Source organism: Azolla caroliniana, unplaced genomic scaffold (assembly GCF_043228905.1).
Source record: "Azolla caroliniana isolate FFs.n. ecotype wild unplaced genomic scaffold, voAzoCaro1.0.p SCAF_1, whole genome shotgun sequence".
NCBI classification, from domain to species: Eukaryota; Viridiplantae; Streptophyta; class Polypodiopsida; order Salviniales; family Salviniaceae; genus Azolla; species Azolla caroliniana.
The window spans coordinates 6,056,110-6,071,088 of NW_028230436.1; the positions used below are offsets into that span (position 1 = coordinate 6,056,110).

The window sequence follows — 14,979 nt, forward strand, 5'->3', positions numbered from 1 at the left end:
CATACATACATACATACATACATACATACATACATACATTCTAAATTAATTCCTCTTCTTCTTCTTCTTCTTCTTCTTCTTCCTCCACCATACATACTATCAGAACAGACAGAGTCCTCTGTTCTCTTCTTAACACACACACACACACAAACACACACATTCATACATGAAATAAATAAATAAATAAGTAAATAAATAAATATATAAATCTATGTAGAGTCAGAGATAAGGGAAGTGCAGCAGAAAGAGATTTTGAAGGGGCAGATAGATAAGAGATAAGAGATTAGAGATTAGAGATTAGATTAGAATACATATGGACATTGCTCCTGCCCCACTCCCTCCTAATAATGCCATCATGGATGATGGAGACCTCTCTGCTATCGTCCATTCTTCATCCAATTTCTATAATTATGATTACTGTACAGTTCGGACTCTCCATAACTCACGCCCATCCAATTTCAATCTCGCTGTCCCCCCTCTAATCAATTATATCCATACTTCTTCTTCTTCTTCTTCTTCTTCTTCATCACCATCGCCATCGCCATCATCATCATCATCGTCTTCTTCTTCTTCTTCTTCATCATCAACATCATCTTCTTCTTCTTCTTCATCGTCTCCTTTCTTGCCCGATCCCCGTTTCTACCTGACTAACCCTAATTATAATATTCCTTCCAATGATAACTCTACCAATACTAAACATGACAGTAATCATCCCTGCCCTTCATTAGGCATCATTAATACGCGTGCTCTCATCACAGCGCCAGTACCTCATTTCTTCTCTACTCTTCCTCCTCCTCCTCCTCCTCCTCCTCCTCCATATACTAGCAATAACAGCTGCAACACTTTAAATACTACCAATCATGCCCTGTTGAACAATAACTCTGCTAATCTGCTCCTCAATTCATCCCCTCAGCTTTATAATACTACACCTACTTGCGGCCGATCCATGCTACTACATAAGCCTTTCTTCAAACTTATGGAAAATCAGAGCATGTCTAATGCAATTCAACAGCTAAGTAGTAGTAGTAGCATTTACGATAATCAGAACAGGGGGCAGCAGCAGCAGCTGCAGCTGCAGCTTTCTACTAGTCTTCATCAAAATAGTGATATTAATAAACATGATTGTAATCAAGCCAAGGTGGGGCCTAATTACTGTATGCTATCTGCTACTAGTGGTTCGAGCAGCTTCTTGCAACGCCACAGGATGATGTCGGGTGAAGATAATCATGATTATCTAAGATTGTTATTAAGCATTGGGGAGCAGCAGCAGCAGCAGAAGAAGAAGAGCAATATGATTGTCATGTCAAAATCCTCTCCTCCCCCTCCACCAAATTTACTCATTAATTCAAGGCTACTGCTTCATCCTCATGGGCCTGCTGCTGCTACTACTACTAGTAATAATAACGATAACAAGAGTAATGTGGTTATGCACAACACCACCACCACCATGGATCTGCAGCCACTCAAACAAAGGGCTCCCAAAAAGAGGTATACATACATACATACATACATACATACATACATGCATAGACACATACATAGATACATAGATACATACATCTATACATACATACATACATACATGCATGCATAGACACATACATAGATACATAGATACATACATCTATGCATACATTCATGCATGCATAGATACATACATACATACATACATACATCTATGCATACATTCATGCATGCATAGATACATACATACATACATACATACATACATACATCACACAATTGTATGTTGTCTTGTGCTTTTCTCACATTGCCATGCGTTGGGTTGGTTGGGTGGGTCGATCGTTAGCAGGAAGGCGCAACAAAAGCGCGTCGTATATGTCCCGGCCGGAGGAGGCACGAGCTCCCATGTGCGCCCCGGCGAACCTATCCCTTCCGACCCTTGGGCTTGGAGAAAATATGGCCAAAAACCTATCAAAGGTTCACCTCACCCAAGGTAACAATGTGCACAATGTGTATGCTATATACAACAAAACCCTCATGTTCATGAACTTTGTGTAAGTCTTGTGAGCTAATCTCTCTTCAGTCCATTCTTCGTCTTTACTTTAATATGTTTTTGCCCTAGTCATTTAACTATTAATCGATTGCTAATGTACTTCCTTTGAATAATTTGTGTACTAGGGGTTATTATAGATGCAGTAGCTCTAAAGGTTGCCCTGCCAGAAAGCAAGTGGAGAGAAGTCCTAGTGATCCTTCCATGTTAATGGTAACCTACACTTCGGAGCATAATCACCCTTGGCCGACTCATAGGATGAATGCATTGTCGATATCGAGCATCCCCACAACTTCGAAAACCCTTCCTTTGTCACACGCTCACCCCACTGCCTCATCATCTTCCCAGGAGAAATCCCCTAGCACCAGCCATGAACAACTTAGCCCATTTACTTGCACCAACACTAGTGACCCTAATTGTAGGGACATCATGGATATGGATGATGATGATGATGATGATGATGATGATGTTACCGAAGATTTGGTCAAGCACATAAGAAGCAAGATGAATGACCGCGAGGTTTTGGGATCTACAAGTTGCACTAATTTGCATGTGGATTCAAGTTCTTCTTGTGTTGAAGATCCAAGTAACATTCATTACATGGAAGATGACACTCTTTTTGATGACTTGGTGGAGGAGATGCACACACAAAGCACAACTACATCTAGTATATTAAACGTAGAGCTAGATCAAGCAATACTAGAGGGTGGACCTTCCGAAGTAGACCCTTTTAATCTCTTCCATTGGTCCTCCCCTACTTTCAACAAATGACCATAAATGTATAATTCAAACTCACACAAACCCACTCCCAATATACAAGTTATTTCCTCAACATGAGTCTCAAATGAGGGATATACAACCCTACTAATTGTATTCACATTAAACTTGGCAAAATTTTGTAACTAAAGAGCTCCAAATAATCATGTCCTTTTTTCCGCCCTTCATTTGGCATACCATATATTTGTGGTACTGTTTTTCCAGCACATTTGCTTGAGAGAATTGGTATTGTACTGTTGCATTTTATTTCTATTGCTAATGTTTCCAAGCAACAAGTCTGAAAGTTCGACCTACACTTTAGTGCATGAAGCCGAATTTGTGCCACACTAATCGAAAACAACCACGTTGTTCATAATTAAATTTTGTAATACTTATATTAAGAATGCATTCTTTCAATGCAAATTACAATATTTAGTTTTATTCCTCCCCCCCAAAAAACCAAAATTGATTGTCTCCACTATTGTTGTTTTACGTACCATCCAAGGCTATTTTTCTTGGGATTGTGGAGTAAAGTTATCCGAAGCCATTGTCCTTCCTATATTTAAAAACAATGTGCGCTATAAAATATTATGCAACACTGTATATTTATGTGTATCTATATCTATATCTATATATATGTGTGTGTATAACATTTTCATTACCATGCTCTTTCAATCAAACATGTCGGTAGCATCGTATATTAAACATTGAGCTACTATCCAAATAAATCCGGAGTGGATTTATTTATTTATTTACAACATACACTGGGATCGTGAGCTTAAACTTTGTAAGGGGCAAGTCATACAAATATCTAGACGATTAAAAGGAGAGTGGGAACAATTGATCCATTGGGGTGTGTATCGGTCGATATATGTATTTGGGTATGTGTATTGATCAATAACGCGTGAACACGTCCCATATTAGTCAAAAGGGAAAGAGGAGAATGAGTCACAACTTGCAGGGATTGATGTAGATGGTTATGAGTGGCTACATAAAATGCCATGTTCAATACATCTTTTGTGATTGAGTAGACTTAAAATTGCATTTGACTCTTTTGACTTGGTTGAAATTAAAAAGAAAAGGTTGAAAAGTGGTTTTTGTAAATTGCCAAATTATATATAATGTTTTTATGTCCTTTTTTAGTTTCTTTTGATGGGAGCTAGTAGCTATGGCATATCAAATTTACCATAGAGTCCAAGCCCTCATATAGTTATCAAGAAAAAGAAAAGTGCAAGTGTGATGATGACATGTAGCAGTACCACATACTTATAAGTCAACCCTTTCTTCTGTGATAAATCTCGAAGTTCCAATCAATTTAGAGCACTTCAATATTTACCCCATCTTTGCCTTCGTAAGCCTCAACGGTGAGTGTTTTGTCAAAATGTACACTTCAACCTCGAGGTCTCAACAATTCAATAAAGTTAGGAGTGTTACGGTTATAGATTAAATGGATGGCACTATAAATATGCACTATTATTTTAGAAAACCTCTAGCTTAGCGAAATTTTAACTTGTCAAATTCAGGTGTGTAACAAAACGTAAGCAATTACAAAGAACTATATCATTGGTCGTGCTTGTAGTATGTTATGGCCATAGTTTGGTCACCATGTTTTCTTTTGATGGTAATGCGGGTGACAACCCAAATATGTAAGCATGATCTTAATTTATGGTTGCTTTTCGAAAAAAGGTGGAATAGTTTTCATTATATTGACTGACACTCAATGCTAGATACATTAATAGACATGTAGACATGATAACTTCTAGTGTTAGAATCAAGTGCTCTAGGGACCTTTGAGTTTTTATGTGAGTTGGAACTTGGCACTTCTCATTTTATCAAAATAGATTGGGCCCCATCCCAAATAAGTTATGAAGCATATTGACACATGCATGATTACTATCTTCTACCACAATTATTTGACCTACCTCAAGGTGGCAATCGTTCTATCAAGGTGCTCCAATATGGGGGCTGCTAGCCCACATAAATAATGGTATACTTCTTGCCCTTTGGAAAAACGGGGACATCCTCTCATATAATCAATGAAGTGAACAACTTTCAAAGTGTGTATTGTAAGTTTAGTGTGTTTTTCATCATTTTCAAGTATATTTTCTTTTCTTTTGAGTAAATTGGCATGAAGCTAATTACTCTAAAGTATATGATGGTCCACTAAGACAACCACCTCCCTTCCTAAAGAGACCTTTGACACCATTAGAGGCATGCATGGAAGCTACTTAAACATATTATATTTATGTTTAGGTGGACTAAATACTTGTGTCCCAAACCTTCATTGGACATGGATAGTTAATTCTTACTCTACAAAATTAGCCCTCTAAGATTATCTCGAATGATTGCAACTGAGAAAAAAAACATGGTAAAATCACAGTTACACCTTCCGGCTAAAATGCATGTCAAGTTTAAGTTTTGGTATCAAAGGTTCCTTACAATGGATCCATAGATCGACATACATGCTCTCCCATCGTAGGTAAAATGTAGTGGTTTGGATGAACAACTAACACACCAATCAGTGGTAGAAACTAGCACTTCTCAAATAGTATACTTCCAAGTCATTAGGATGTAGTCTCCCGCAATAAAGTAATATTTCTAGTGGATCAAGGTCAAGAGATGAACCCAAGTTATTGGTACGTGATGTGCCATTGGTCATTCTAGGGGTACGTGGCCATCATCTAGAAGAGCACACAGAAATAGTAAGTGAATGATCAAAATCCATAAGCCACGATGTGTCGACACGCTTGACGAATACATCCACAAGTACTTGACCCCATCATAGTAACATTTCAGGATAAAATCAATATCCCCAATTCAACATCCACAAGTACTTCATGATCAACTTCCATATTTCATTATTTAAATCAAGACTTTAATTTCCACAACAAGGCTTCACCATGAAAATTTTACATACATTGCAATTAGTGATTTTACTTCTTATTATGATTATCAAAGAATATAAAATAAATGAGTGTTTTCCTTGTTCTTTTTCCCATTTTGGGTTTCAATACGGAAAACTACAAAAATAAGCACTTTATACTTATATTCACATGATTGAATCCTCTTAAATCATATTACAAACTGAATTTTTATCATTTCATTTCGTGTATAATAACTTATGATAATATCTAACTTGTTATAAATGCGTAGGCAACAGGTTATACTACACTGTCATCCCAATCAAATTTCTTCAAGATAACTGGGAATCTTATACAAAACGTTTGTAAGTAATTCAAGGTGTCATCACTCTGACAAGGAAGCAAAATATGTACAAAATTCTTATTCAAGTTTCTTCACAAACATTTAGAATTCTAGTTATGCACTCAAGTCAAATTATATGCAGTACTGCACACAATCATTGATCATATACAATGTATGCGTCTATTGACATATGCCTCGAACACTCGAACACTCATAGAAGGTATCCTTCAATAACAATGGCACCCGAACACATGAATTTTAAGACATTTTGATAATGTTTCCTACATAGAGATATATGTTTAAAAAAGTTATAGTTAAAAGAGGTTTTCATACGAGTAATAGATGGATAACTTGATCCAGTGGCCCAGTCCCCAATGCACACTTTGAGAAGGCTCATGGTGTCAATATCCTTGGCAACACAGAAAAGAAAAATACTCATGGTATTAAGTTCATTCAACCATGGTATTTCTATAGCATATGAGAAAGGAATTGAGTCAAAAGTAATATGCGATAACTTTCAATAAATGCAATTACAAGACCAAAAATAAGTCATTTATCTGCCTCAAATATTTGTGTGCCCTGGCTTCTGTACCTACTCCTGTATTTGTATAGTTAAGCCTTGAGTCATCATATCCCCTTACATTGGGTGATGCAAATGACCCTCAATAAAACTGTTCAGTTTCTTGGTTAGCAAACCCCCCTCCCAAAATAAAACAGGTGATAGATGGCAATTAGGTCATCAAACAGAAGAACACAAAGACAGAAAAATCTACTCTCATTTTGTTGTACATTTTCCAATTTTTATGACAGATAGCCATTCAAAGCTCGTCATGTGCGATGTCTCCTGTACCATCCAGTTGACGCTTCAGTGCCTGCAATTTTGATAGAATTACCTCACAATCAGAAAGACTAAATAAATACAATAAAAAAATGTTTTCGGTTGTAAAGCATCCAAACATAAAAGTAAAAACATGAAAAAACCAGATCTCCTATTCAAGAAAACATGCAAAACTTACAACTAATCTCTCCTCATGGCATACTGCTGGAGTTGAAAGTTGTGCCACATACCTATAAAAATCAGACTCTTACATCAGTTGGAAGTACACCAATCCTCTCAATATTCATTCATATCTCATAGCACATTGGAACTTACTCACAACGGCTTGGCTCATCAACATCTTTTAGTTCAATCTTAGTGCTACAACGTAGTCGCACCTGCATGAATATATATATCCAAATAAGTTCTCGGTCTAATTTTTTATTGTAATGGGCTCCCCTAATGGTTAGCTATTTAGCTATCAACACAAGGTATACTTCATTCTCACATCTTTTTTAAACTATATACCACTGCTCCTAGGACACAAGCCATCTCAACTATGGCTGATGGCTCTCTCTCTCTCTCTCTGGACAATGACATTAGAATATGTATCGTGCAAATAAGCCACGACTATCTGGACTATGGTCTCATTGTTGCAGAGATCTCTTCATCTTCGAATGGTTCATGTTGCCATGTTGGAGATAGTTCTTAGATATTCAGATTCTTTGGTACCTATGTTCAGTTATCTTTATTTTGGTTTGGTTTGTTCTCAAAATGAGAAAACATTATGATATATAATCTCTTGTTTGGTTTTATAGGTCATTTTGACATCTTAAAAGACGTTAATATAGCTCTTTCTCTCTCTGTCAATCACTCCTTTGCACTCGATCACACAACCTAGGTATTGAAGTTATATTATGGAATCAAAATCAGCCAAATATAAAGGCATGTAAGGTATGCAATGAAGGGCTAGTAGAAGATGAGTATCACTTGCTTTTTACATGCTCTGCTTACAACGTAATTTGTGAAAGCTATGATGATATATTAAGAGGGGGTGAGGGGGTGATGACGTGACTGTAACACTAAAGAGAAAACCTAGACGGTTGAGCTCATATGTATATGCCTAATTCATGTTAGAAATATTGAGAATTGATTAGATAGGTATATAGAGTTACAACCACAGAGATGGATATATGAAAACAAAACTTCTATTACACATGAGAGTAGCTCACAATGGTATTCACCATGCACTCACACCTTAGAGCTTAGATGGGATCTGAACCAGCTCACTACAAAATTAGTGGGGACTGATGATCAATCCAACCACTATGTAAGAAAGTGGATTATATTCTATGTTTGGTCTAAGTATAACATTAAATGTACTAGTCAGTTGATAGTAGTGGAGATATTCCTTTTCTGTCAACTAAATTGTCATTTAATATGACCCAACTCCCTAGATACAGGCTAGTGCTAGATAGTACTTATCTTGAAGTCAATGGCACATACTTCAAGACTAAGTACATCGTAACTTGCCCACAAAATATTCTAGTTGACTTGATTGGCCAATCCTATTACCTATTTCGCTCTTTCCTAAATCCATTGTGTCTTATGCATCTACGGTTTCCTAGATTAGCACCTTATCGACCCATATGGTCGAGTTGCACACTAGCCGCTCCTCATTTGGGGCGCAATCACAAAATGTGCACTCTAAGAGCACATATGGGGATAGATTTACAACTTGGGGCTGATCATTGATTATATCTAACAATTCACACATCGAAACTTGGTGCTTCAAAGTATGAATATCCCTTCTTAGGAAGGAGACACACATCAAGATAACTTTTGTACTTAGGTCCCATGGGTCAATATTGGCCTCTCTATGGGTGCTACAAATCTCTCTCTCTCTCTCTCTCTCTCTCTCTACATAGAGACACTACATAGTTTAGATAAATTTATTTTTTCTTTTTTGACCAGACTTCCAAAATAGCTTCTATCTCACAGATCAGTTTGGCCACATGAATAATAATTCATTTCATTTTCTTCTTTCATCATCTGCGCAATTGGTTCTATATGACTTGGCTCACATTATATTTGATGTGAGATGGGTATTGGGGGTATTTTAGCCAGAACAAGTTTGTAAATTTGAGTATCACACTTTGACACAATGCTCTGCATTTGACCAGATTCGGGTTTGCCTTCCACACACTGTCAAATCAATCCAATCCCGCAACACAAGCTATTATTATTTCAACTAAGATTAGTTTTCCTTGATTAAGTTGATAAATCTATATAGTGCACTTGTTCTTCACGAACATTGTTTGAGGATATAGTGCACTTATCAACTCCCGATGTTTCTAGCTATTCTATATTGATAATTGACTGACTTGCCATTTGTGATATATGCTTGTTTATACAACCCCAAATAATACCTTCAAACTTCGGTCTGGACCATTCCAGCACTTGTCACCTCGTACAAATTGCATACTTCTGTAATCATCTTTGAAACCATCCCAATTCCTGCAGATACTTCTTCTTTGTTACAAAATTCATGATTAAAAATACAAAGGTAAAAACAATGAACAGAAAATATAAGCAGAAAAAGAAAATGCCAAATGAAAATCGCAACGACCCTAATGTGGTAGTTGAGCGCCCCTCCATCTGCACCCCATGTCTATAAGGACAGACCTTATATGTGTATCTACAGGAGTGAAAATTGCACTATTCAGTGGACACACTTATTCAAAATCTTCATGTTTTCTGTGTACATCAAAGATTCAATCTTCATATATGTATGCCCCTTACTTGTTCTCCTCTAATTCAAAGCATTTACCATAAAGACTGTAAAACTCTCCATCTTTCCCTGAGGAACCAAAAGAATTTTCAGTTCGATGTGAACATATTGTAAAAAACCAAATTTAGAATGAATGCACATAATCAAAAGAACCAAATAAAGAGTATTACCAAAGTCCTGCTCAAGTTTCTTTTCAAGGTCAGAGATCTTGGTGCCTATATTACTTAATTTTGAGTTCAATTCCTTGTACTCTTTACGTATCCGATCAGCATCTGAGAGAAGCATTCACGCTAACTCACATCAGAAAAAATGCACCACATTTTTTATCAATAAGCCGGAAATATCAAAACCAAGGTTAACTTGCCTGATTTGTTTATGGGCAGCCTAGGAAAACTGTAAAGTCCCGAAAATGACTCAAAAATGCTTTTAAATTTGGTCCAAAATGAGGGCTCTACATGAGAACTATCTCTCTCTAGATATAACATGCATAGAAAAGATAAAAAATTAGTAATTAAATGAGTTCATAAAAAAAATAAAAACAGATCATAGTGATGATATACCCTTATGTGCCTGTGTTACATCAGTATGATCATATGCATCAGGATTTTCATACTCATCGTCATCTTCGTCATCTGTAGAAGACTCTTCCTCCTCTTGCTCATTCTCTAAATCATCATCATGAAGTTCATGATCATTATGAAACTTTTCTTCATCATCAACATCATTTTCTTGTGGAGATGGCTCATTTGGATTCTCTCCTGTCCAGCGAGATGCTACTAGGCGTCCCAATTCCTCTTTTGATAAACCTTCAGCAGTATTTTTTTGCTCCACTGAATCAAATTTCTGAGCATTATTTTCCATAACTTTCTGCTAAAAGGCCATGGAACAGATCAGAACTATATGAGTAAAAGAACATACTCACAGACATACAAAAGTTTCAAATAGATGCATGTGTATGTCTTTGGTAAACTTGGTTTCTCCACTGCTGGCGCATGCCATAGTGCTGTGTTTGGCTAATCATGATGGTTGATGCAGCTTAACACTGCATCAGTGCTCAAAAATAGAACTCGAATACAGTGCATTTACAGTATTTTGTGAACGCCCTAAAGCTTTACAAACCTTTAAATTTTGAAATCTAAAACAGAAATGGAAGTGACAAATTGTTATTTTACCTATATTTATTAGCTGCTATTTTGAAAAATTGAGACAACAAATCATATTATATTTGATAGGCAATATATGCAATATTAACTATCCAGTGGAATACATTTCAACAATATATATTTATTACTATTTAGCATTACATAAATAGCAGTATGTATGTCTCAATGGAGTAAATTTTGCACAGCAGATGATTGAACCTCACCAGTTCTGCAGGGTCAGTATAATCTTTCTGACCGTGCTCTGCGTGGTTGGTATTCTCTTCCAGGTCTTGCTCTTCAATCTCAGGATCCTCTTCGAGATCCTGTTCATCTCCTTTCGGTTCTATTCGCTGTTCTTCCATGCCTTCCTCCCTAGCCTTTTGTATCTCAGCTTCTTTCCTTGCTTTCTCTTCTTTTTCCCGCTCAAGCTTCTCTTTTTCTTCTTCCTTTTCAATTGCTTCCTTCTTTGCTGGATATAAGCATGGTAAAATGATAAATGACTATTGAATAAAAAAATTTATCCAAAAACCAGAGAATTTCCTACCCTTTAGTCCAAAATAGAGAGACAAAGCAAAGTACTACACGTAATGCCTTTCAGAGTTATTGTTAGTTACACCAGTTTTATGCTGTTCCAACAATCTAGATCTGTGCATATGAAAATCAACTTTAATCTGCACAGTTATGAAAATATACCACCAAGTTTTTGCACTACATCTTTCAGATTCTTCTCTTCAAGCTTCAAGTTTGCTAGCTCCCTTTTGTCCTTCTCAATCATAAGTTGTGAGTGTTCAATATCACGATTTCTAGCTTCCAGACCAGCTCTGAACGTAGCTATTTTCTTTTTTAACTTCTCCCTCCAGACATTTCCTGCCTCTGAGCATGTATTTGCACATTGTGCCTTTCCATCATATTCATCACTTCCATCACAACAATCTGTATAACCAATAAAAAATAATAATGGCATAAACCCAGAAGTGCTTGGAATGTATACTTACATCAATCCAAGAACATTTGATCCTTACCACAAATACCATCATTGACTCTGGATGAAAAAATTGATAAAGGTTTGTGCCCTTTGTTTTCACAATAGAATTTCCCATTACCACATGCTGATGTTCCTGCCAAGGATATCCAAAACAGATTAAGGGAAAAAATATTCAAAATTTTCCTGCTCCAATGCAAGTGATAGAAAGCAATGCCATGCTATTTTTCAAGCTTCAGGTGTAGGTTTTCATCCTTGTAAAGTATAAATGACGATCAAGCGTTATTGCACAGACACGACATGACGAGTCCGAGGGATTATGGCAGACCATGGCACAACTTTAGCGATGACACATTCAAATGTGGTCCAAAACACTATACTTCCATTAATACTCATATTCAAGTTTCATCCCACCACATCGTCCAAGGGTTCAGGTGACATGCCAACATTTCAAGTTGCCAAGCACTGATCCTTTGCCTCGAAGCTCCATGTGCCAAAGAACTTCTCATAAAACCAAGGAGTAGAAATGAAGTCAGGCAGAAGGGGAAATCTAGGCCATCCATCACTCACAGGCAGAGTTGCCTCCTTTTTAAGCCCCAATAATTTGAAGAACTCTCATCCTTGAAATCCAGTCCGGGTCCTTCAGAGTCATGTCTGGAAATAACAGGCAGAGAGAGACAGAGTTATGCTGCCTCCTTGGTTAAATATTTGGAGAAGTCTATTGGACATAACAATAAGTGAGTCCACTTTTCACTTCCCAAGCTATAGTTGTATGTACGGCTGTCTCATGCACTCCCTGGAACACAAGCATACCCATTGATTTATAGCATAATCCCTTATGATCATGAGCACATGTCCCTAAATTTGAGCCTATCTAGAAGGCTGCACCTGTATTTGTAGACGTTCAGTTTCTAGCCAAAGGTCACGCTTCCAATTCCAGTTACTTAAAGGTTTGTGTCCAGTTCTGACTTGCAAGTGGGAGCCCATAATCACAATACACATCATCTCCATTGAGCCTATACAAAGGCTTGATATTCAAATACACATCATTCATGTGATTGCTGTACCATTACTTCAAGGTTTGGTCCAGTTCTGAATTACAAGTAGTGAGCCAATATCACAATACACATAATCTCCATTAAGCCTATACAAAGGCTTGATCTTCAAAAACACAACATTAGTGTGCTTGCTAACATGAAAAAAATGGCAATGCTTCCACGGTGACCCGGTGAAATGATAATCCCTTTCACGCGTCGTCCTGTAGGGCAAGGATTTTCCTGTGCCTCTTAAGACTCATTGATTCCTTGTACCCGACTTAAGTTTGGTTACTGAGGTCGGAACTCAGGCTCCTAGTGTTGGGGTAAAAGCCCTAGGTGCCAACCTACTCTGCAATAAGGGTAGTAACCTGGTCAACTTTCAACTCACATTTTATGATAATAGGGATCTTTGCCTCGCCAAGGTATTACCCTGCTTGGCATCTTTGCAAATGCCTCTATTAATACTGTAATCAAGGGTTCAAGTGATTTGACAAGGTTGGATTTGATTTATGGAATGTTAAAGTGGAAAGCACACTATTTGGAAGGATCAAACTGAATTAACAAGGAGGATTCTTAGCCACAAGGGCTACCTGACTTGAGGAGGGAGAGTGGCAGAGGTAAAGTGAAAAATACCTCAACAAAGGTCTGGAAGCAAAAGCAAGGGGAAACATGTGACTTGTTTTCACTGTGGTCGGAAAAGAGGCATAAGAACCCTGAGGATTCAACAGGCAAGAGTTGGAGAGGAGGAAGAAGAACCAAAGAGATAAGTTCAAGAAGAACGAATAAGAGTAATCGTCATTACATCAGGTAGCTTGCATACAGTAATGCTTCCATAACATTTTAAATATATTTCAAATTAGAAAGCCGTAATATTAACAGTCAAGGATTACATTTATATATTCCATTGAGAGAAACATGCTTATATCACATATTTCAATTTACAAGGTGTAATACCTTGAAGATAAAATCTAGAAGCTACCAAAAAAATGGTAAAAGTAACTATAGCATTGTGTGCAGAAAACGTGCATTTCAAATTAATATAAGACTTCACAAATTCAAGATTAGAATCACAGTACTAACCAATTATAATTACTTACCAGGCTCATCAGTACCATCAACACAATCACAGAAATCATCATTCAGTTGTTCATGAGAAAAACTTCTAGATCCATCTCTACACAAGATAGTCAGTGTCTTATAATAATCCTTATCTGCAAAGAATACACAACCAAAATTCATCAGAAAAGAAAAACAAAAAATTAAAAAAGGCGTTTTTAAAACACTAAAAAAGCAAAACAACCAATCTCAAAGATGTATACAGAATCCATAAAAGGGACCGCTAAAATGTATTTTACCAAAAAATACATTACGTAAATTTTATCAAACCTAAAAACCTCCAAAATAGCTAGAATGTAATGATTTTCCCTGTATTCAAAGCGATGATGAGGATTTGATGATAAACATACCTTAATCCATCTCTAAAACTCAAAATAAACATAGAAGTTAAAATATAATCTACTTTGTATAACCCTAACAAAAAGAAAGCCCCTTCTCACAAGCTAAAAATGCATTGATTTCTCTATATGCAAATGAAGAGGATTGATGTGAAAACATACATTGTGCCATCTCCGAAACTCATCATAAAAAAGAACCCACTTTCACAGACATGGGAGAGAGAGCGTAACTAAAATGTATACATTTGCGTACACTCATTCGAAAGGATGAGGATTGAAGTGAGAACGTACCTTGGGGAGAGATACCTCTGAGGTTAACCGGTGATGCCAGTGCAATAGGAGTGAGAGAAACAAGGAAGAATACAAGTCGAAGATGGAGAGCATCCATAGCAATGTTGACGCAGAGATCGGAGAAAGATCACCTTGTCTCACTCTCTATCTCGGTAGAACAGAGTGTAGAATCAACTTCTCATAAATAAACTCTGTCTGTATGTCTCTCTCTGCCTCTCTCTTAACTCAACCGTGGTTAAACTATAACCCACCATAAATAAAACACACACAATCTGTCTCTCCCTCTTTTAACTTAACCATGGTTAAACTTTGACCCACAAGTCTGTCTCTTTTCTTTGGTGGGGGTGGGGGGGGGTTCTAAGAATTTAAACTTTTTTGTAAAATACCTCACATTTTTCCGAAATTACGAGAATGCCCCAGCACAGGACATTCATCGACAACTTCTCTGGCTATTCACTTCTTTATCATAGTGCCCATTGGTTTCTTAGAAA

General features: G+C 37.0%; 2 protein-coding genes across 3 annotated transcripts; one reads left to right on the forward strand and one right to left on the reverse strand.

The window, feature by feature from the left end:
* The first annotated feature begins 1,074 nt into the window (after nt 1–1,074).
* Nucleotides 1,075–2,950, forward strand: LOC147868624 (uncharacterized). Of its 2 annotated transcripts, none has more exons than XM_087321576.1 (3): nt 1,075–1,488; nt 1,811–1,957; nt 2,143–2,950. In XM_087321576.1, exons 1-3 carry the CDS (start codon nt 1,157–1,159, stop codon nt 2,783–2,785), a joined length of 1,122 nt encoding a protein of 373 aa, XP_087177702.1. In that variant the 5' UTR covers nt 1,075–1,156; the 3' UTR covers nt 2,786–2,950. The 2 variants fall into 2 exon arrangements, with proteins under 2 accessions (XP_087177702.1, XP_087177710.1); XM_087321584.1 differs by having other exon boundaries at nt 1,814–1,957.
* A 3,513-nt stretch (nt 2,951–6,463) lies between these two features.
* On the reverse strand, nt 6,464–14,701 carry LOC147868625 (glucosidase 2 subunit beta-like). Its single transcript, XM_087321605.1, has 14 exons — nt 14,489–14,701; nt 13,841–13,954; nt 11,747–11,842; nt 11,418–11,657; nt 10,949–11,193; nt 10,143–10,452; nt 9,947–10,054; nt 9,753–9,854; nt 9,594–9,651; nt 9,421–9,489; nt 9,221–9,308; nt 7,128–7,189; nt 6,991–7,042; nt 6,464–6,846 (listed from the first exon to the last, which is right to left on the reverse strand). Exons 1-14 carry the CDS (start codon nt 14,583–14,585, stop codon nt 6,793–6,795), a joined length of 1,695 nt encoding a protein of 564 aa, XP_087177731.1. The 5' UTR covers nt 14,586–14,701; the 3' UTR covers nt 6,464–6,792.
* Nucleotides 14,702–14,979: the final 278 nt, after the last annotated feature.

Bases quoted from the DNA above. Each gene is read 5' to 3' on its own strand.
- LOC147868624 (XM_087321576.1), top strand. From the start codon at position 1,157: ATGCTATCTGCTACTAGTGGTTCGAGCAGCTTCTTGCAACGCCACAGG. The intron at 1,489-1,810 runs GTATACATACAT...GTCGATCGTTAG, and splicing joins CAAAGGGCTCCCAAAAAGAG to CAGGAAGGCGCAACAAAAGC. The intron at 1,958-2,142 runs GTAACAATGTGC...TTTGTGTACTAG, and splicing joins AAAGGTTCACCTCACCCAAG to GGGTTATTATAGATGCAGTA.
- LOC147868625 (XM_087321605.1), bottom strand. From the start codon at position 14,585: ATGGATGCTCTCCATCTTCGACTTGTATTCTTCCTTGTTTCTCTCACT. The intron at 9,652-9,752 runs GTAATACTCTTT...TTGGTTCCTCAG, and splicing joins GAAACTTGAGCAGGACTTTG to GGAAAGATGGAGAGTTTTAC. The intron at 9,490-9,593 runs GTAAGGGGCATA...TCACTCCTGTAG, and splicing joins TTTGAATTAGAGGAGAACAA to ATACACATATAAGGTCTGTC.